Source organism: Phodopus roborovskii, unplaced genomic scaffold, assembly GCF_943737965.1.
Source record: "Phodopus roborovskii unplaced genomic scaffold, PHOROB, whole genome shotgun sequence".
In the NCBI taxonomy this organism is placed as follows: Eukaryota; Metazoa; Chordata; class Mammalia; order Rodentia; family Cricetidae; genus Phodopus; species Phodopus roborovskii.
In genome coordinates, this window is record NW_026126424.1 from 1,969,398 (window position 1) to 1,993,213 (window position 23,816).

General features: G+C 43.8%; 1 protein-coding gene across 1 annotated transcript; it reads left to right on the plus strand.

Moving 5' to 3' along the window:
- Positions 1-93: 93 nt before the first annotated feature.
- On the plus strand, positions 94-13,097 carry Ostc (oligosaccharyltransferase complex non-catalytic subunit). The gene is made up of 4 exons (XM_051185503.1): positions 94-301; positions 3,685-3,778; positions 6,002-6,199; positions 12,759-13,097. The coding sequence occupies exons 1-4, from the start codon at positions 163-165 to the stop codon at positions 12,775-12,777; spliced, it is 450 nt and encodes a 149-aa protein (XP_051041460.1). The 5' UTR covers positions 94-162; the 3' UTR covers positions 12,778-13,097.
- The last annotated feature ends 10,719 nt before the right edge of the window (positions 13,098-23,816 follow it).

The following is a 23,816-nucleotide window of genomic DNA, read 5'->3' on the forward strand; positions in this document are numbered from 1 at the left end:
TAACATGGTCTTTTCCTTTCCTAGTGGCTGGGTTGTGTGCTTCTGACCTTTACGGATCTGCGTTGCTAGGCCTCGCGCATGCGCGAGAGCTAGGGAGGGCGGGCCTGCTTCCGGGCAGCGCGGGAGGCCGAAGGCCGGAGCGCCGTCCCCGCTGCCGCCGACATGGAGACTCTGTACCGAGTCCCATTCCTAGTGCTCGAATGCCCCAACCTGAAGCTGAAGAAGCCGCCCTGGGTGCACATGCCGTCGGCCATGACGGTGTACGCCCTGGTGGTGGTGTCTTACTTCCTCATTACCGGAGGTAACTGGGCCGTGGTGGGGCGGCCGCCCGGAGCCCGGCGGCGGGAGGGCAGGGCCGGGCCCGCGGCGGTTTGCAGGCTCGCGCCCTGCCTGCCCTGCCGAGAAGCGGTCCTGTTCTCTCTGCCGCTCCCACCCCGAGAGACGAGCTGCATGCATGTGTCAAGTCCAGAGCTTCTCTCTCTATTACTTGCTGCACGTTGTTTGCTCGGGGTCTTGGGAGCAGCATAGTCGATTCTCTGTGTTTCCGTGGTTGGCCAAGAGGACGTGGGACTTGTGGTTGTGGTCCCCGGGACCTTGGGAGAGACTTGACAGCCATTGGGTTGGTTAGCTCAACCCAACGGCTGCTTTGTTTCTAGTCACAGGAACGAGGGAGGGATTTATGGAAACCACGGTTTTGGAGATTGGCGATGAGGCTTGCAGAAAGGCGGTGTGTTTTAGAGGACAGTAGCTGGGTCTCAGGGAAGGCACCGCTTTTCGGTTATCTGTCACCCAGTCCCCTCTTAAGTGGGAAATGCAGAGGGGTGTGGCCTTGCCTACTGGTGAGTTGGCAGTCTGTCTGCAGTCTTCAGAGTCCTCGGAGCGCCATCTCCAGGGTTTACTCTGGATTGTGCTTTGGGTGTTTTGGATGTAGTGTACTTAACTCAGAACAGTAAAAAGATCTTAAGTTAGCAAGAGTGGTTCAAGTTTTGGCGTGGTGGTGACCATATGTTTGTTATTTCCTACTATTTGGTCTTTGAAGAGGTAGCAGACAGTCTTTAACTGTGGGGTTTACAGCCTGCCTAGTTTACATGAACAGAAATGCTAAATGCCACGATTTTTTTTTTGGTTGGTGTTGGTGTTTATTAAAAAAAAAAAAAAGACATTACCTGGTGTGTCATTAGCGATAAGTTTTGCTCTGCCCATTAAGCAGTGAATACTGAATAAATGAAACAGAACCATTTGGCTTTTAAAAAAATAGTCTTTATTCTTGCTACTCTGTTTCCTAACTCTTATTTCTTTTGGAGACGAGTTTTTTCTAGAAGCCTCAGCTTTCCATTGGGCCTCCTTTTTGGTGTTTGTAAATGGGGTTGGGGGGATTCTCTGCTCCAACCATTGGGTCAAAGTGGAAAAGACACCGGTAGTGGTCAAGGCTGAATCTTGTACATTTACTTTTGACCCCTGGAAAAGACAGTCTTCTAAAAACTGTGAGTATACCTTTGTACATAAACAGAATGGCAAGTGTTAACTGAGTTTCTGTTAACTTAGCGCTGGGATAGCAGCAGACAAAATATAATTACTCCACCCTCCTTAGAATGTAGTTGAGACATGTTAAATACCACACAATTGCTTCCTGCTACATAGAGTGTCATTGAAGATGAGTGTTAGAAGCACCAGTTTCATTCTGTGTGTTTCCTGAAGCATTGGCCTGTTAGCCTGGGTTTGAATGGTTAGAAGGGGGTATCCTAGGAAAGAAAAACATATGGGCAGGGTGTGGGACCAGGAGGCCAGTGAGGTGCCTTTTGTTTTACTTACATCAGGGCTTCTTGAACTTTTCCTCCTCTGTGTTCCATTTTGGCCTGAGAAAATTTTGCACAATGCTGGTTGTGTAAAATAGGTGTATAAAGTAGATGTCCATATCAAACTTTCACATAAGTCACATAAACTGACTTTATAACAATAGTTTGGTAGACACAATTGCACTGTTTCCTAAAACTGAGAGCAAATTCATACATCAAGGAAGTGGATGTACGTACTTATTTTCACATAAAGAATGAGTTTTAGCTGATATTTGATACTGTCGGATATAGAGCAATCTCTGCATCCTTCAGAGGTTAATATTTTGGGTTTAAAATGGCCAGTGCTAAGAACATATAGTATGAAATGGGAAACATATTTAGGAGGACATCTCAGAAATTTTTGTAAATTCTACCCGAATTTGAAGTTAACAGTGTTTAAAAGAAATTCATACAGCAATTTTAAAGTCCAACACACAATAAAGTCCAGCAATACTAATTTGATAGTTAGCATCATGCTTTTAGGAGAGCGAACTGTGTGCGTAGTAATACATAGTAAGAACAGCTGTAATTCATAGGGTACAATAGTCTGGAAACTGAGCTAGGATGTTTCAGGCAGTGTTTTTGTCTTGCGCAGTGTGGGATGCTCAATGTCAAGTGCATGTGCTGTGTTCAGAACCCAGACTGTAGAGTCTGCTTACAATTTAGAGTTAATTTCCGCTTGCATGCTTATACACCTTTTACTGGTGGCGTTTTTCTTTTTCCAAACCCACAGTTTTGTCAGTCCCGTGTTACAATACCGATTTAAGAAGCTATGGCTTAGGTTATAATGCTAGGTGAGCTAACAGTGGTTTTAATTAGTCTTTTATCTGCCCAGTTTTGTTTGCCTGTTAGAAAATTAGGTTGTAAACTGGATCAGGTGTTTCTGGGAAGACCTTGACTGAACAATTGTGGGACTGGGAGGTCACAGGCTGGAGGTCATGGGCAATCTCAGCACTGTGGAGGGTGACAGAAGCTGGGATAGATGTAGGCCTCCTGCTTAGTTCTTTCCAGGACTGTGTGTTTAAGAAAGGCAGAAACAGAATGTTAGGAGGCGCCACAGGAATGAAGGTTGATGTAGGGGAAGAGATATCCAAAGGAGTGAAGTTCTGAGGCCAGTGGGAATGGGTGGACGGGGAGGGGCCTCCTCTCAGGCTGCTGAGTGAATGCAGGTGCCTGGCTCTGGAGGTTTGGCAGGGAGCAGGTAAGGGCATTCTTTGATTCTTTTGTTAGGAGGGAGACAGACCTGCTATTGCATAAGAAAAGCTGGACTCGTGTGTGGGAACAGTGTGGGGTAAGAGGATGTATCTCCACGGTCATGATTAAATTATGAGATGCTGGGGTTCACATTAATGATCCCTGACTGACTAAGTCTGTTCCCAGCACTGAGGAGGCTGGGACAGGAAAAGCAGCACATTTGAGATAGCCTGGGTTACACAGTGAGTCCCATGACAGCTTCTGTTCCAGAGTGGGAACCAGCCAAAAAGAAGACAAGATTTCCTTAAGTCTCTCTCAACTTACAGACATAAGTTCACAGATATGTGGCTTTATTTTCATGCTAAAGTAGATCCTTAGTATTAAATGTCCCTTATTTGTGGAGTCATTCTAGAATATCAGCATGTGTTACTAAGTTCCCTTCGTGAAATTGGCACCTCTTTGAGAGGTAATATTTGTTTGGGTGTCACTCTAAAGACTAGAATGTTAGCTCGATCTGATTTGGTTATAATAATACAATCAAATAAGTCCTATTTATGTGTGAATAAGTTCTATTTAAATTTAATTAGAGGCAGTGAAAACTGGAGTCCTTTATTCAAACTCAGAAATCTAATCTGCACCATTGTCTTTCCTTTAGGAATAATCTATGATGTTATTGTTGAACCTCCGAGTGTTGGCTCAATGACTGATGAGCATGGGCATCAGAGACCAGTAGCTTTCTTGGCTTACAGGTAAAAGATAACATTGTGAATAGCTTGATGATGGGAAGGAAGGTAGCTGGGGCATGCCTAGTTATTCAACGTGAGAAAAATGAGCATGGTGCCACATGCTTGTAACTCCAGCAGGAGGGTCTCTGGCTTTAGGCAGTCGGCTCAGTGGAGAGACTTTGGCTCTGAGAAAACACAGGTAAATAAAAGTGAAGTACAGTAAAAATGCTGTGGGCTTAACTGCATTTAGAAACACCTGTTTTAAGATGTGGACTTACTATGACGAAACGAGGCAAGAATGCAACAAGATAGAACTGTATTATTAATCTCTTAGAAAGTCAGGTGTGTGTTACTGATTGGCACATCACCAACCTAAAGGCTGGTTTAAAATCAAAACGACAGACTGTTCTGGGGTTAGCAAACTATAGTCACTTTTTGGTAACATTATTACCAAATAGTAATTATTGGACTTAGTAAATCCACTTACATATTACCACATAAACACCACACACTCACTGATTGCACCACTGGTGTGCCTAATTTATTATCTATAGCTGTTCTTAAACTAAACTGAGTAACTGTGATCTACAGGCCTAAGGTATTTGTATATTTAAGGACGGGAAATCAAATCTGGGGTCTCATGTATAGGGAGGGAATGACCCTTTATGTTAGTTCTGTGGGCACTGTAGAAAAGACATTTTTAGGCCCCGAATGTTACCATTAAATAAGAAATATAATTGTAAGACCTTATGAGTTCCATTTCATCAGTGCAATATCACTGTAGCTGCATCTGGTATGAAATTATTTTTTTTTAAAGAATATTATCTTTCCAATGAAATGAATTAGTTAATGAAAAATATCATGTACCTTTTCTGTAATACCTGTTGATAGCCATCTCTTTGACAGAAATTTGCTTTCTCTAAGAATTCAGCATAACCGTATCCCTGGGAAGGCAGATGTGGCTCAGCAGGTGAAGGCACTTGTTGCCAATCTTAGACATGAGTACAGTCCCTGGGACCCACACAGTGGAAGGAGAGAACTGACTTCCACAAGTTGTCCTCTGACCTCCTCATGTATGCTTGGCATGCTTACCCCTGAGCACATACATGACAATAAAAATAAAGTCATATATAAGCATATGTACAAATTTGCATATAAGGGCTGACAGATTGCTAGAGATGTTGGTGTCATAGGAATTTAGTTAAGACTGCATGCCTTAAAAATACTTTAAGATGAGAGATTTATTAATTATTATGACTCCAAGAAACACAGCTAGTTCAAATTTCTTTGCAGTTGATAGAATATTATTTATCTGTTTATAGGCAGGATCACACTTTGTAGTCTTGGCCGGCTTTAAATTCACAGAGACCTACTAGCCTCTGCCTCCTAAGAGTTGTGATCAAAGGTGAAATAGAGTCAGGAAGTTGTGTGTACCTTTAATCCCCACACTTGGGGGGCAGAGGTAAGCACCTCTCTTGAGTTCAAGGCCAGCCTGGTGTACATAGCAAGCCCTTAGAAGCCAGAGCTACATAGTGAGACCCTGCCTTGAAAAACTAATGAAAAAAAAGTGTGATAGTATTTTAATTAGTATAACTTTGAAAAGTTAAAGTTCATATATGCATAAAATGTTCAGGTTTTAAAATAAGTAAAATGTATTGATTTTTCTAGACAGTTTGCTAGCTGATTTTTTTTAAAGCCCTGTGCCATATTTAATGTATATGGTCTGCATGTACACCTGCATGCCAGAAAAGGGCATCAGATCTCATTATAGATAGCTGTGAGCCACCATGTGGATACTGGGAATTGAACTTAGGACCTCTGGAAGAACTGCCAGTGCTCTTAACCGCTGAGCCATCTTTCCAACCCTCATAGTTGATATTTTAAAACTTTTTCTAAAGTAAGCTATATGATGACCGAGTTTTATTTTTTTGTTTGTTTTCTTGTGGTGTTGGGTTAAGTCTTACGTGTGCTTGTGCTAGGCAAATTCTAACACTGAGCTATATTCCTAGCCAAGGCAGGTTTTTTATTTGTTATGTTTATTGTTGTATACCTAGAACCTAGAATAGTATTTGATGGTGTGATATACCTCTCAGTAAATACCTGTTGAATGAATGAGCAGATGAACATTCAGAGGCATAATAAATAATTGTGAGGGTAAGAATAAAATGTTAACACAAACTGTTGTAGCATAAAGCAGAAAGAGGAATTTTAATCTAAATGGGAAAATGCTGTGGTTTTCTTTTTCAGAGTAAATGGACAGTATATTATGGAAGGACTTGCGTCTAGCTTCCTGTTTACAATGGGAGGTTTAGGTTTCATAATCCTGGACCGATCCAATGCACCTAATATTCCAAAACTCAATAGGTTTCTTCTTCTCTTCATTGGCTTTGTCTGTGTCCTGCTGAGTTTCTTCATGGCTAGAGTATTCATGAGGATGAAATTGCCGTAAGTAAAATCCTTCACATAATAAGCAACATAACTTTTGTTATGAATTGGATAACATAAATTTATAGATTTATTCAATCATTTAAAGGTGAAAAATGTCCAAGACTGGCCTCAGGTTGTAACTGTAGTTGTAACAACTTGGGGTCAGCAGCTCTTCTTAGCTATCCCCATGCACTGTTCATGAGAAAGTCCAGTCCGGTCCCCTCAGCCACACTGACTGGCTGTAGCTAGTTTTTCTAGAATGTGCCTTTTGGTTACTATGTTAGATTCTATTCGCATTAGTAACAGTAAAGAGGATTTTCAAGCCACAGCTGCTGCTGCTCTTTCACTATTGGAATAAATATTAAACAGTTGCTTATTCCTAATTTGAGAAGCTGAATTTTTTTGACAGCCAGCATGATAGCACAGTGAAAAAATGTCACACCATGAAACCTTTGTTCACATACAGAATTATTTAAAAATACTGTTTGAAGTTAACCTTTGGATAATGGAGAGATATATAAAACATAAATGATCGGTTTGGTTTGGGCTTAAAGTTTTGCATTGCTAGAGAGCAAATCCAGGGCACTGTGCATGTTAGGCAGTGTCTTAGGGTCACCATGCTCTGATGAAACATCATGACCAAAAGCAACTTGGGGAGGAGCGGGTTTATTTCACTCACACTACAGTCCACTGAGGGAAACTAAGGCAGAAACTCAAACCAGGCAGGAACCTGGAGGCAAGAGCTGATGCAGAGGCCATGGAGAGGTGCTGCCTACTCGCTTGTCCTTCATGGCTTGCTCAGCCTGCTTTTTTATAGAACCCAGGACCACAACCCAAAGGAGGGCACTACCCACAGTGAGCTGGGTCCTCCTCCATGCATCACTAATTAAGAAAATACCCTATTGGCTTGCCCACCCCATCTTAGGGAGGCATCTTTGAGGCTCCCTTGTTTCAGATAACTCTCTCTAGTTTGTGTCAAGTTGACATAAAACTAGGTCCCCTACCTATGAACTACATCCCCAGTTCCTATAAACAAATTTTATGCTTAGTTTTAGATGCCATCCCTAAGATAGCTCATTATAAATGCAAATATTAAAGAGTCTGAAATTTCAGTTGGGGAGAAGGCTCAACTTTCTATGGAAGCCTGAGGACCTAAGTTCATCTTCTGAATCTCTATATAAAGAGCTGGGATGAAGATGCATGTCTGCAATGTCTGTAATTTGATGCTAGGGAGGCAGAGACAGGCTGATACCTGGAGCTCACTGCCAGCCAGCCTTCCTTAGTTTTCACCTCCTGGTACATGTGCTCTCAGACACACACATACACACACACACACACACACACACACACACACACACACAAATACACACAAATGTGCATACACATGTGCCATACATACACCAAACAAAAGACAAAGGAAATAGGAACACTTCTGGTCGCAGACGGTTTGGAAATAGATTTCGGCTTGCATGAAGAAAACCCATTAAGCCTTAGACAGGAAAGAAACATAGTCCCTTAAGATAGGAAAAGGATTGCATTTTTAAATGTAAAATATTTAGTTTGTTCCTCTTATTGAAAATAGATTTTTTTTCTCATTTTTCTCCCTCTACTTACCTCCCTTCCTCTCCAGATCCCCTCCTTTTCTATCTCTCATTAGAAAAGAATAGGCTTCTAAGAGATAATATTAAAATTAAGATAAAATAAGACAAAACAAAAAGTATTACATTGAAGTTGTACAGGACTGACTAACAGAAGAGTCCCAAGCAAAGGCCCCCAAACAGCCCATTCATTCACACACTCAGGAGTCCCATAAAAACACAAAACTGGAAGCCATAAAGATTATTGCAACTCAGAAAATTTAAAATGTGTTTAGAAGAAGGTAATTGGTTTTGTAGAAATATATAACGCTAAAAAAGTTGGGTGTTGGTGGCACTCAGGAGGCAGAGGCAGGTGGGTCTCTGTGAGCTACAGAACTAGTTCCAGGACAGGTTCCAAAGCAATACAGAGAAACCCTGTCTCAAAACCAAATAATAACAACAACAACAACAATAATAATTTAGTTGGGGTTGTTATTTAAAATTTAGAAAAGTTTGCTGAAGATTTGGAGATAGAAATTTTCATATATTTTGATTTTACCCCTGGTAAGCCAAGCACAAAGATCAGTTCAGTAATTTAATCTTTTTTTTTTTAAAGAACTATAGTAAGCATCTGTATTAGTTTCTGTTCTACTGCTATGATAAAACACCATGACTCAGGTAGCTTATGGCTCCACACAGGGTTAACAGTCCTGGTTGTGGAATGTGGTGGCTGGAGCAGGAAGCTCAGGGACAGATCTTGAACTACTAGCACAGAAACAACAACTTCAAGTAGAACTCTCAAAGCCTGCCCTCAGTGACGTGCTTCTTCCAACACAGCCATATGTCCAAGTAGTGCCATCTTTTGGGGACCAGAATGATCAAATGCCCAAGACTGTGGGGGACATTTGTCATCTAAACCCTCACAGCATCATACCAGCCATACTAATTTTTTAGTGTTTGAATTTCACAAGTTCATGTGTCCTGTGGCTTAAGTTTTCCACTGCCTGGAACATGCCCCTGTCAGTGAGGCCGCTCATCCTGGAGCCATATCCGCAACTTAATCCTGGCACAGTGGGAAGGTCTCACACGAGTATTTGTGTGGCTGTGTAGTCTCTGCAGGCTTCTGCCTGTGATTCTTGTTTGTCAGAGGGAACACTCTGACCACCGCCACCTTGTATGACCCCTTGGGCACTCCATCTTCTTTTTGTTCTTTTCTCTGCCCATTAGAAATAATTCACCATAGCCTGGTGCAGTCTGATAGCATGAGAGAGACTGTCAATTCCCATAATACTGAGACATTTTCTAAGCCATGTTGTGTTGATGCACACCTGAGATTCTAGCACTTGAGAGAGAGAGATGGACCACCAGAAGTTCAAGGCGAGCCTCAACTGTAGCAGGTTTGTGGACTGCCTGGGCTATCTGGTACCCTGTTTCAAAAAAACAAAAAAAAAATCTCAGATCCTTTCTAAAGCACTTCAACTTTATTGTCGCCTTAAACATTTACACCCAGCAAATACGTATTTTTTCCTTTCTGAGCTATAATCTCAGTGTGTTAACCCAAGTTGGTTATGAGCTCATGAGCTTGAGTGATCCTCCTGCCTCAGGCTTCTGAGCTGGCACCATCTGCCAAGTCCAGTTTGTACCTGTTACTAACGGAACAGTGTGAGCATGGAGTATAATTTTGCCTTTGTGCCTTTGGGTGATTTTCTGTTTGTATTTGTGCGTAGTACTACTTTTTAGTTTTTCCTTTATGGCTTCAGTGTGAATGTCACTTGTTCCTATTTTAGTTTCAACCTGGTTTTCCTCTTTTACTTTAGCTGGTTATTCTGTAGTTTGAGGATTAGATAATCTCTTTTAGTAAAAGTTTTAGTGGAGATAGAGTTGGAGTTTGATCACAGTGTCAAAAAGAGATAACTAAACCATTGCTGTTCTACAAGAGAACAAGGCGGTGGGTGGGGCAGGCATGGAGGCTCTGTTAGTGCTGCTCTGCTTCTGCTCTTTTCCGGCCTCGTGCTGTGGGCGGGCTGACCGCCCCTCCAGTCTCACACTCTGACCTGAGAATAGGGCTGCAGGACTGCTTGCGGGGAAGGCTCCCTTGCTAAGTGGTGAACCGAGCTGCATCCTTGAAGCTCACTAGAAGGAAAGAGCACATTCCTTTGCGTTTCCTCTGACCTCCACATGTGTGCCATGGCATACACGCATACACATGTGCACACACAGGACACACAAAGACTTCTTAAAATGTACAGTGAGAGACCATTTATTTTGGACCAAAATATCTAGGCAGACACTGAGTTACACACCAAGCCCAACATCCTTTTAGGACATTGCAAAGAAACATAATCGTGGCACACTCTTGAGAAACTCCTGTTAGTGCTAACCTAGCACAGTCCTGCCTTTATATAGAAGGGACTTCATGACGGTGGAAATAATGGCTCCCTGAAGATACTTCATGGTGGTAGTCTTTTAAAATAAATTTCTCTCTCTCTCTCTCTCTCTCTCTCTCTCTCTCTCTCTGTGTGTGTGTGTGTGTGTGTGTGTGTGTGTGTAGGGGGCATGTGCCATGGCACATGTATAGGTCAGAGCATAGTTTGTGGAACTATTTATCCCCTTCTACCATGTTGGTCTCTGGGATTGAACTCAGGTCCTCAGACTGGACAGCAAACAGTCTTACCTACTGGATCATTTTGCTGGCCCTAATTTTGATTTGTTGGTTTATGTCAATGGTATTTATCTGTAGAATTCTCATTAACCTGATTTTAATAACTAAAGATTACAGGATAATCTCGTCTATAAGAAAGGGCAAGATGATTCTAGGAGTGGCCATAGTAATGCATTTTAAAGTATTTACTTTGATTCTTCACCAAAATGTATATGACAGTGGTTTGTTTTTCTAACATGGTATCTTTCAAGTATTTTATATTTCTCTAACACGATATCTTTACAATATTTTATATTTCTTAATGTTCCCTTTTTTAAATTAAAATGTATTATTTTATTTCATGTGTATGGATGTTTTGCCTACATATATGTCTTTACCACATATATGTGTGGTGCCTGTGGAGTCAGAGGAGGGTATTGAATTCCCTGAAACTGGAGTTCCATGGTGGTTGTGAGCCACCAAGTTGGTGCTGGGATTTGAACACAGGACTTCCGGTAGATCAGTCTCTTAACTGCTGAGCCATTTCTCCAGAGCAGCCCCCCACCCAATGTTTCTTAAAGGTTTATAGCACACAAGCATAGGTCACACACTGCCTTCAGGAAGGAATACTACAATATTTAACTGTTGTCAGATGGGGCTTTGACATGCGTGCCACACCACACAGCAGATGACGGGAACCTGTCTCTGTAGAGCCGTCCTAGTAGGCAAGCACTGGGTACCTTGCTGTGTGGTCCTGATTGATGTGAACCCTTGCAGACAATCATCTGGAGCCTTTTCTGTGCTGTGAAAATTACTTCCCTGTTTGGTTTCTGTTTGAAAGCATCAGCCTTTATGATCATGAATTTCTGGGGGTCTTCTGAGTCAGTGTGAACACAAACTCAGGGCTCTTTTTATGTTACTCAGTCTGAGCACATGGGGGAGGGCAGCTTGAATAAGACGAGAGTTCTCAGTAGATGGGCTGGGCAGATTCTACAGGAGGAAAGAATTGCATTGGCTGCACGTTGATCTAGAGTCATCATGGGTCTAGAGGCTGGAAAGGAGGAAAACCAAACCCTTAACTGTTGGTTGTGTGCCACTGTAGTAAGCCTACAGGTTGACAGGTGAAAAGACTCAACATGCTCATGCTAGCAGCCTCTCACCAGGAACACCTCGTGCTGCAAAACCCTGTCTGAGAGACTCCTCAGGCCTCCCTCAGAAAGTCCACCTTATAGCTGAGGGAACTGAGTGAGGTTGGGCCAGGCTTACCCAGGGAGTGGCAGGGCTGTGTGGCAGAGGGGCTAGGCTCTGGAGACCTCAGGGAGTACAGGGTGTGTATTCAGTCATTTGGCGGGATGGGTAGTAGTAATAGCGTTTATCAGTTTTGTTCTGTCCTGCACATACCTTTTTGGTATTAGGCTCAGGCTCTCATTGCAGGAGGGAAGGGTTGGAACCTGAGGACCACATTCAGTTCCTCAAGGGGCTTCAGTCTGGCTCCCCCACTTCCCACAGGGGCAAACGCCTCTGCAGTTTGGGGGCTCAGAGGCTCAACTCCAGGCATGCTATTCCTGAGTCTCCCAGTGTTTCCATAAAGAGGTTTAGATTTTTGTTACAATTTTGAGAGTCCGAAGATTGATTCCGGTTGTTAGCTTTTATGTAGTCTCTTCATTTTCCTACCTTTTGTGTCTAAGTATTACAGAGGTTTTTTTTTTTTTTTTTTTTTTTTTTAACTGTTTGGGGGCCTGTGCTTCCCCCCCACCCCCACCCCTTTCCAAATAAATACCTGACTTATTAGACTTATTCTTACTCAGGAATGCCAGCCTTATTCTATATACCTTTCTTTTCTTTCTCAATGGCTGGGTGTCTGGGCCCCTGGTATCTGCCTCTCTTCCCTTTCTCGCTCTGTGCTAGCTGTTCCCTTGAGCCTAGATTTCTCCTATTTATTCTCTCTGCCTGCCAGCTCCGCCTCTCTCTGCCTAGCTATTGACTGTTCAGCTCTATTAGACCAATTACGTGTTTTAGGCTGGCAAAACTACACAGCTTTACAGAGTTAAACAAATGCAACATAAAAGAATACAACACATCTTTGCATCAGTAAACAAGTATTTCATAGCATAAACGAAAGTAGTACAACTTAGACTAATACTCTACAACAAATTATGTGTTAGTTCGAATATTGCTTGTGATGTTTTGCTTTGAGAGGGAAGAGGAACGGGAAGCCCACTTATTTATTGGCACGAGGTAAAGGTGATGGTGAGGGATAGCAGGGAAATTTGGGGATTGCCATTTGATTCATAGGAAACGGGCACTTCTGAACTGTTGCTTCCTGTTCACTCTCTGTGTTTGTAAATTACTTCTGCAGGGGCTACCTGATGGGCTAGTGCCTTTGAGAGGAAGTCAGTGAATCCTGGATTGGCTCCTGTTAGTGAAGCTTTAAAGGCGGAGCCACTCCCCTGTGCGGCGTGGAGAAGAGTGAAGAGCAGAGTAAAAGCTGCATTGAGCCACACCCTAGCAAGCGTTTGAAAGCTAGGACTGGAATTCATGGTATCAGAGGCACGTTCTTTACAGTATTTTTCCTGATGACCTCTTCTGATGTACCAACTATGTTAAGTGGCATTTTCTTCTTAGTTTTTTATTTCCTAAAGAAAACATCCTCCATTTCTAAAACTTTGGTATTGAATAAAGTGATTATTTTTTACAACCCCTTTATCATTTTTTGGACATGATATTTCTGATTTTCAGAAATTAATGCAGATCGAGAAGTATATCGTGAGAGCTGAGACACTTGAACGACTGGTCAGTTCCTCCAGCGTCACTTTGCCTTTAAAGGGTGTGTGTGTGGTACTCTGCCATTTCAGACACATACGGGAGACTGTTTCCTCGATAATATGTATGAAAGGAGCAGAAATAAATGATTTTTCTAATTAACATTTTATAGTGTGTGGTCTTTGGTGTTTTATTTTGATACAGGATCTCACTGTAGCTCTGTCTGGCCTGGAACTTGCTGTATGGACCAGTGTGCCTCTGCTTTCTATGCTGAGATCAAAGGTGTCTTCCACCAGAACCAGCTTAATTGAAATAACTTTTTGATCTTGTGAGTTCCATCTTGTCGTCCTTAGTCATACCCAAGCTCTCCAACTATATTGTTAGATATCAGCTCCAAAGGGTACCCTTCCCTTATCCCTACCAGACGGGCAGGTCCACTGACTCATCCAAAATTGAGTAGGCCCAGGTCAACGTGGACTATGGGAGGATTTCTGGCAGTTAGTTAAAAGCCATCCTCCCTCTTGAAGTTGTGAAAGGTGTTCCCATCATGCCAAAAGGAGCCACTCCCCTTACCTCTGGCAGAAAGAGACATATGGACCCATTAACATATACCTGTGGCTGCATATCAACGCCCAGGCCAGCCTCTGGCTCCCTTAGCCCCTAATCCCAAGTGATTATTGCACATTTCAAAGCTCCTACCCTAGTCTCCTGCCTCCCACATGCACCCCTCCCCTGCTATTCTGGCCTTTCTCTCAGTTCTGTCTCGCCATGCTCTGTCCTCTGTTCCTTGTCTTCACTATTCCCTCCCACCGTCCCCTTCCACAGCCCTGCGTGTCTCAGCCTGGACCCCTTCAGATGCCTTTGGGTGTTTCATTCACAAGGACCTTTACCACACCATGGAGGGGCCATGCCGGCAGTTCCTTTACCGTGCCCACTGATAGGAGCATGAGGGTGCTTCCTGAGGGAACAGGCCCACACGGCTGTCGTTACCAAGCACAGCTGCATGCTCTCGGCAGAGCTGTGACTGCATTGGTTTTCAGTAACATGTTTGAACACCCCTAGACCATGGCTGTGTAGTTTTTCTGGCCAAGTTGTTCAGTTCTCCGACAGGCCACGTCCTCTACTCTCAGCTCAATTGGTTCTAATCAAAATCTAAGTTTACAGTAAGATTCCTCCCTCACTTGGGTCTCCTATGCCTTCCAGTTCAAGGGTGATCATTAGCCACTCACTGATAAAGATGCATCCCGTTATTCAGAGAGCTTTGGGCATGGGATGAGTAAAATGAGCAAAGGCTCTGCTCTCCAGAGCTGCCATTCAGTGGTCAATAGATTAAGATGTGTGTAAGCTATCAGGTACGCAGGGCAACAGCAAAATGAACCATGTGAAGCAGTGATGTGCACAGAGGAAAGGGGGCCTGTACTTTAAGCTCTGAGACTGGAAAGTGGCCCATCAGTCTCATCAGTTGAAGGCCTGATTCAGTAGGAACAGAAAGTTTTTAAAACTGTAAGTTGGGTGGACAAAAGCAGCAATACAGCAAGGTTCCCTTCTATTGACAGTGTAGTAACAGTTCCTACTCTGTGCCACTAGGTGGTGCTACACTGATGGCATATTTCTATTTCAAAACCAGCATTTTTGGATAATCTTTTTTTTTTTTTAAACTTGTACGATTTATTTATTTTATGTGCATTGGTGTTTTGCCTGCACGTATGTCTGTGTGGGTGACAGATCCTCTGGAAGGAGTTACAGACAATTGTGAATTGCCCCGTGGGTGCTGGGAACTGAACTCAGGTTCTCTGGAAGAGCAACCAGTGCTCTTAACCACTGAGCCATCTCTCCTGCCCTGGGTAGTCATTTCTTTAGCCAGTACAGTAAAATATTTAATAAGTGAAATATGAATATTTTAATATTTTGAAGCATATAATCAATTACATAACATATTTTGTTGGTAAAAAGTATGATTTTTCTGTGAAGAAAACAATATGATCCATACTAGGCATAAAATATTTCAGGGGACACGAGTCAACATCACAGTGTGTGGGAAAACTGTTAAGCTTTATTTACTAGGTAGGTGAGTGAGCATGTGATGAGTTTCCTTACCGGCCTGGAGAGGTGGATGACACATGACTGGTTTGTCTTAGCTCTCTTCTATTGATTGTAAGAGTCTCTGATAAAAGCACTTAAAGGGAAACTGGTCAGGCCAGCGGAGCTGGAAGTACTGGGTCACATCCCAGGACAAAGCGGAGAGAGGTGAGGCTCTGCTGCGGCCGCTCAGCCAGCCCTCCCCTTTATATGTGCCCAGGACCCCACAGAGTCCTGGCACACGGAGGGAGGGGGCAGCTCTGCCGACCTCAGTAGCCTAACCAAGATAATCACACCCAGCTGATTGAGATCTCACCAAGTTAACAATTGAGGCGACGGTTTCAGAGTTAGAAGGGTGTCCTATGTGTGGGCTTATAAATGAGAGCCAGGTGTGGCATACACGTATTATCTCAGCACTCAGGACTCGGAGGCAGAGTACTGAAGCAAGTTCAAGGTCAGCCTGGGCTCCATAGCAAGACCTTGTCTCAGAACTACAGAAAACTTGAGAACAATGGAGAGAGAGACAGAGACAGGGAGACAAAGAAAACGTGAAAATGAGAAACGATTGTGTTGTAATCACCATTAATGTTTATTCACGTTGTAAAACGTGAAGTAACGAAGGTGTTTAACTGTTCATGACGGAAGGGCAGAGTTGGAAGAATTTTGTTTGAATTGGAATGGAGCTCCTCTAGACAAGCACAGTACTTGTTTCTAGTATGTGCTGTAATCTTTCCAGTGCAGATCAGCTGAACATGAAATAAGACGTGCATTTACTGAGTCAAAAAAGCAAGTGCCAGACAATGGATGACACGAGGTGAACAGGAAACGTGCAGCTCCTGCCCAGGTAGAGCTCCGGAGCTTGCACAGGCTGAGATGCCTTGCTACTGGAGCAAAGCCTGCTCTTCAGAGCCCAGTGGCATCTTCCTTGAAGTTCTGAGTGCTAAAAACACTTGTCCAAAGCTACTTACTTTTCTTATTTACTCTTCATTAATACTATAAGTTACCTGTATTTCAGCTCTTCCAATAACCAGCGTGCCACCTTCAGCAAAATAAGATTCTCCAAGCCTCATGTTGTCTCAGGAAACTGAAGGTAGCACCTCTGGATGCTCTAAGAACTAAGTGATGTAGTGCTCGCTTCCTGGTTGCATTAGATGCTCTTTGAATACTGGTTCTGTGCTTCCTCGAGTTCGGCTTCTCCTCATGGCTGCCCTTGTATTTAATATACGTTTGTATGTCCTCCTCTGGGGGGGTAGGAGTGGTAGAAATGTGCACACGCAGGCATGTGCGATAAATATGATTGATGACAGAATGTCCTGCTCTTATTTTTATGTCCACTTAACAGTGTTTTGGGGATTTATGCAGGGTGGAAAGAGTTTCTAAGCAGGCTGATGCCACTTGACTGAGGGCCAAGGAGCTGCCTGGAGGAGAAATGGATGGCAGCCCCCCCTCATAGTCTGTCTGTGGCGCCCCCTGTCAAGGATGGACCTTCACACATGCCAGGGAGTGCTTGTGTTGGCCCCTGGTCCACCTCAGGACGTTGTCTCCTCGTAGCAGGGGACGAGTGCCAGTCTAAACAACACTCAGGGTGTGAGCACATGAACGCATTGTTTTATCATAACCGGGATGATTATTGTTTCCAAACATGACTGTAACCATCCCGATTTCGATAGCCAGTGAAGTGTGTTCGCCTTGTGGCTGCTTTGGTCAGAAGATGGCAGAAGTGTCACCATGCCAGTCCTGAGTAGTTTGGCAGGCCTGGCAGCTTCTGCTTCCTGCCTCTTAGAAGGTTACTTCTTGGGATGTGTCCCCTGAAACAGCTTCAAGATCATAAGAACCCCAAACCACATGAGAAGCCAAATGAAGCTGTTCCTGTCAACACCAGCTGAACTTGGAACTGACCACTCCGTCAGCTGCTGGGCCCGGGTGCCCACACCCAGCTGTCCTCCGGCTGCAGCTGGCTTGCAGGACTTGGGAACTAGGTTTAGGGCTGGCTCTTATGTAGCGAGAGATAAGAGATGGAATCATTGCTTTGGCTTTGGGACCAAGAGGTGGTTGGCAAGTGTCAGGATCTTGAGATAGAAATGAAAAACAAATGGAAAGACCTTGAGGGAACCAAAGGCCTGAAGACAGGGATGAAAATGGCCATGGAGGCTGAAAGTAGCGCCCCTTGTGTAAGGGTGGATGTTTTGCTAACCCTGACTACCTTTGCTAATGTGAAAAACAGCTCAGAATGAACTCACTGGTCCAGTAGAGGAGATCTGGCAGAAAGCAACTTTCTTCTAGATGAATTTGGTGAAATTGGAGCCAGGAGATGAGTTAAAGAAGGGGTTGCTGTCTGGGTATAGTGGCACACACCTTTAATCATCTTTCCTACTCTTGATTCATCTGTTTCTCAGATGCCGCCACTCTGTCCCATTTGACCAGCAGATGGGGCTCTTGACATCTGAATAGTCCTGTGGGCGCATCAGTGGTTTGTTAGAGAGAAGAGGCGGTTACTGATTGCTTAGCATTCACATTAGACTTTGGTCCATGTGGTTACGTCCTCAAGCCCATGCCAGTGATTGATTTCATATGTGGTAAGGATGTCAGTGACATATTCACTACGAAGGAGAAACGTCTCCGTGGTGAATGAAAAAGCAGTGGTAGACACATCTCAGTGTCTACTGTCAGTCTGATTTAGTGGCCCTAGCATTCCAGAATATCCTAGGAGATAAGTTCATTCTTCTGATCGGTGGAATTTAGGAACTGGAAATACATTTTATTACCATTATGATCATACACAGGACACAGGGGCCATGGAAATCCAATGCATTTTAAAATCACATGTAAATTTATAACACTTGCAGCCGTTACCTTAAACGGACACCAATAACACCCCACAGGTACCTTACATAATGCTTTCAGAGAGGGATTTAATGATCCTCAAACTTTATTTTCTTCACTTTTCTCCATATTCCCTGTGGCTCTCCAGTATTGATTATTATCCTTCCTAGGTGGCCACATTCAGTTACAAGGTGTGAGCTGTATTTCGGTTTAGGATTTCTAATAAATGCCGCAAGAGCGGCGCTGAAGCATCTCAACAATCAAATGAAACCAAGTCAAACGTGAAGGGCCCCCGCAAAGCTAGGTCAGGATCTACACCCAGTCCTTGTTTCTAAACTTGGACGCATCGTGTTCCCTGTGGTGTCTGTCTCTCTTCACTGGGTGTCCAGAGGTTGAAAGTAACCTCTGCGGGTTGTGTCAACACAGTCATGGTGTCTGGCTCCTGGGGCTTCATGTGTAGTTGAGCACTGTACCTGGTCAGTATTTTGAGAAGACAAAGACTGAGTACCCTTCCAGGCAGGCTTGGCTTTTCTTTCTTCCCCAATGCCGGGTCCTCTGGGAAAATGTCACATGCCCAGGTGTAACTAAAGTAACACTTCCATAAGCAAATTTCCTCAAGAAGGCTAATAATTTCCCTCATTCAAGTTGGTGCCGGACCTCTTCCTTGGAGGCGTTAAGCAATCCTCCCCAGGCCCTGAGAGCAAAGCCACCACCTTCCCTTGGCATGGTGGAACTTTTAACACATCAAATGCGGAATTCTTCTCTTTCAAAGGCTTCCTGGCTGGGAAGCTTTGCTCTCTGTCTTAGCTAGGGTTACTGTTGCTGTGATGAAACACCATGACCAAAGAAACTTGGGCAGGAAAGGGTTTATTTGCTTTAGGGTTCCACATCATAGTTCACCATCAAAGGGAGCCAGGACAGGAACTTAAATGGCAGGAACCTGCAGGCAGGAGCTGATGCAGAGGCCATGGAGGGGGCTGCTTATAGGCTTTCTCATGGTTTGCCCAGCCTGCTTTCTTTTCTTTCTGTCTTGGGTTTTCAAGACAGGGTTTCTCTGTGTAGCCCTGGCTGTCATGAACTTCATTCTGCAGAGGCTGACCTCAGACTCACAGAGATCCGTCCACCTCTGCCCCACCAGCACTGGGATCAAAGGCGTGTGCCACCACCACCCTGCTCAGCCTGCTTTCTTATAGAAGCCAGGGTCACCAGCCTAGGGATGGCACCATCCATAATGGCTGTGGTTCTTAACCTTCCTAATGCTGCAACCCTTTAAGACAGTTTCTCCTGTTGTGGTGACCTCAACCACAGAATTATTTGTATTGCTACTACAAAGCTGCTACTACAAAATTGCTGCTGTTATGAATCATAATGCAAATATCTGTGTGTGTGTGTTTTATGTTCTTAGGTGACCCCTGTGAAAAGGTCACCCAACTCCCCAAAGGAGTCACAGCCACAAGTTGAGAACCACTACATAATAGACTGGGCCCTGCCATCATTAATCACTAATTAAGAAAATGCCATATAGGCTTGCTTACATCCCAATCTTATGGAGGAGTTTTCTCGATTTAGGATTACGCCTCTCAGGTGACGTTAACTTGTGTCAAGCTGACGAAGCTCTGGTAACAGAAGGACTAAACTCTCCTGAGAGCATACCGTGCACCAGCCATTGCTCCAGGCACAGGCTCTGCTCAGACGTTACCTATAGCAATCTCCCAGAAATGCCCTGCAGTGGCACCCTTGGCTACTTCACACATGAGGAACAGGGTTTGTGACACTAGGTCTAGGCCATGGCCACAGTCTGAAGTCAGAGTCGCTGCTCTTAACCACAAGGGTGCAATGGGGGTGACCTTCACTTGACCTCAAAGGACTGGGAATCTTACGGTACTCATTCTTATTTTTATGTATTGCTTCCTTTTTTTTTTTTTTTTTTTTTTTTTTTTTTTTAGATTGGACCTCTTTATGTAGTCCTGGCTGTCCTGGAACTATTTGTGTAAACCAGACTGGCCTCAAACTCAGAGAGATCCACTTGGCTGTGCATTGCAAGTGCTGAGATTAAAGGCAGGCACCACGATGCCAGCTTCAGAATGGAAAGTTCAGCACCTGATTCTGATTTTTATTTAAAAATTTTAGAAGATTTCTTGGTTTGCTTATTGTACATGCACAGTTCTGCCTGCATGTATGCCTGCAGGCCAGAAGAGGGCACCAGGTCTCATTACCCATGGTTGTGAGCCACCATGTGGTTGCTTGGGGTTGAACTCAGGACCTCTGGAAGAGCAGCCAGTGCTTTTAACCTCCGAACGATCTCCCCAGCCTTTTATCTAAATTTATACAGCATTTCTCATAGCTCACTTCCAGCTACACACTCGCATTTACACACTGTAACCCTTACTGTATTTTATCATTTTGGCCTTACTCATCTTTGCTTCTAAAACTACACACAATGCTCAGTGTATCATATGGTACAATATGGCCTATGTCTTAATGCTTGGGCATTTAAGTCGCATAACTAGTGTTAAAAGCTACAAACTTAACATAGTACATGCCCATCGATCTTCTCAGTACAACCAATGTTTACCAACGACCGCCTTTATTCCATTAAAATTTAGAAAAATGTTTTCGTACAATTTTCTTCTGAAAGCATATCTGTTTCATTCTACCTAAGTTGAGTATAGAAGGTTACATTTACATACTTGGCTTCCTTTGCAAATGTAGCCCCTACATTGTTGTTTAATAAGTTGCGGTTTAAATAAAACAGTGTGCATATGAGGTGGTTCATGCCTTCAGCTGTGAACTTAAAAACTGGAACCTTTTTATTAGATAATGAGAGTCCCACGGACAGTCACTCTTTAGGTGACAGTCAAGACTGTAATGAGATGTTTGGGAGCACCCAGCTCCAATGCAGGTATCTTGGGTGTGAGCTCAGGGGATGCATTTACTTCTCCTGCAGATGGTTCACAGGTGACCAGGGTATAGACAGGCTGGATCTGCTTGGACTGTGAGAAAAAAAATCTCTCAAACCAAGGTTCCCACACTTAGGTAGAGAGCCAGAAGATGCACTTGGAAGGTGATTTCCAGAAAGGAGGAGTACCTCGAACCCTTCGACATTGATAACATCACCCAATCCCAAGTATTTGAGCTCAGCTCACCAACAATATTTCATTTGACTGGTCAAGATATTGCACCTCTGGTTAAAGTCCTTCAGATAAAATCCCAAGTCCTTGGGGTGGTTCCACGGACGCCTATGTGGCCTTTCTTGTTCCTCTGCCTCCTTTAGTAAACCACCTCCTAGCCCACTGGTTTATGTCATTCAGCCAACACTGTCCCCTCTCTGGTCATGACACCCACACTCACGGGCTGGAGGTCTTGCTCTCTCTTTACCTAGATGGCTCATTCCCTTTCCTCTTTTAAATATTTGTTCAAGTGGTTTCTCAGTATCTTCTCTTGAGAACCAAGACGCTTCTAGTTCTCTCCACAGCACTTGCCATGCTTTAATAGGCAGCGAAACTGACTCTTTATTTCGGTTTATCTGGGTTAGAACTTGAACCACATAGAATCAGAGGCGCAGCCCAGTGCAGGGGACATAGCACATTCTCAATAAATGTTCAGTGCTCGGCCACACAGCAATTCCTCAAGAACTGGCTCATTTGTTGAGTAGCCCAGGCTAGTCCCCATCATTTCTACTTTGTGGTTTGGTGACTTCCTGACTCACAGTTAGCCCTGTCCCATTTAATGCTGGCAGTTGAACCTGGATCCCCACATGCTAGGAAGGTGCTTTACCAGGTTACTCATAAATTCTTGAACTGACGCTGAGTACCCACATCCTCCGTTTGATCTGCACACCTCCTTCCTCGGATTGCCTCTAGTCACGGTCACTGTCTCCTTTACACAGACGAAAGGCCGGGGCTATGCAAGCGTGGTTGTAATAAACCATAGGACACACACTGCTAGGAAAGGGCTTCTTTCTTCATCCAAAATGCTGTGTCATGTAAGATTTTATTTCACAGTAAACACGTTTCCAAGGGATTGACCATCATCTATGTCACTTGCGTCCATGAACAGTTAGCAAATCGACAGAGTGATTTTGTCACTATTAGTGTTTTGTTCCATTTTGTAATCTGGGTAACTTCTGAAACAGTGTCAGTCTCTGGAAAGTGCACCCTGTTTGCAAGTTAATAAGCTGGTCTGTTACTGTTTCACGGATATTGGCAGAAAACTTGAGACTTCTGGGTCAAAGACAAAGGACTTTGTTACAGTGGAGTGAGCTGCATGGCGCTGTTGGAACAACACTCTCCTAGCTCCACAGGTTGAGATAGACACTGCACACATAGGTGCCTGCTTCGCAGCTGCAGAACACCGAGTGTAGAGATGCGCTGTTTATAGTGCATGGAAGAGTGTGGAGGCAAACCCACCCTTTGTCTCCAAGGGGAGGTTATCGCTTTCTTCAGTGTGGTGGGCTGCAAACACAACCCTAGAAATGGCCTGGGGAAGAGCAGCCATGGCTTCCCATGTCCAGCAAGAAAGTGCAGGAATACTTAGAGGCCACAGCCATTGTCTTTCCTTATTATACTCAGATAATTAGCCAGGTACTAGTTTGCTCTTGGAAATCAGCACCGTTGTATCCCTTTCTAGTGTGGGAATTTACACAACTCACTTAAATTCTCATCTATGGTGTCTTTTATAATGGCAACATCTATCCCATGGATTGGTATAGGAGAATGAGTCTAGAGCAACTAAGGTTATCCAGGGTTTCAATGTGCCCATCACCCTGATTTGCTCCGTTTATTGGACCGTTTACTTGAACACTCATGTTGCTAGCCTCCATGGGATAAGGGATACTTTGTAGTACATGTGTAATAGGTTCTTAGGGGACTAAGTTTATCTCTGCCAAAGAATTCTACTAACTGTGAAGTACCTTTCCAGGTGCAGGTGATGGGCTAGTAAAAAATATAAAGTTTTGTTTTTGTGGAGATCAATTTGAGAAGGGGAGGAGATGTATCTCAAATGGGTATATAATGTGAGATTGGCAAACATTATGAAGAACAATGAACCAGGTGAGGATATGGTGATTAGAGGCACATACAGGTCAAGCTTTTGACAAATACTGTGTGCTGTTGGGGTTTGTCTGAGCCTAAAGGGCTGGCTATGTTAGAAGGGGCTACTTCACTTCACTGAGAGGCTTGGTATGAGTTATTATGTGTTTGTTTTCCTTTCTTCCTTTTTTTCCCCTTCTGTTTTTAGGGTTTCTCTGTGTAGCTTTGGGGCCTGTTCTGGAACTTGCTCTGTACCCAAGCTGACCTCCAACTCAGAGAGATCCCATCTGCCTCTGCCTCCCAAGTGCTAGGATTATATATTTCGTAGGAAATGAAGGAACATTCACGTCAAGTTGTGATTTGATGTCACAACTAGGTGGAGCACTTTTAAATCCTTTAAAGGATCCTTCAAGTTGAGGATGCCAGAAGAGTTACTGAGAAGGGGCACCTCACAGACTTCACACCTGCCCCTAACTCTTGCTCTCCACATGACATTTCTCAGGGATGCTGTTTCTCACGGAGGGTTTCAAAGAGACCAAAGAGCTTGAAAGCGTGTACTAGGTGAACCATCTGGGCTTCCGTTGACATGCTTTCCTTCCTAGAGAAGCGATGCCAGCGGAGACTTAGCATCCGGGTCTCCATGTTGTGAATTTTGTAGGTCAGCTTTTCTCATCTGAAGTCATCCACAAGGGCTGTCTAAGTCCAAATCGGCTCTGCAGGGA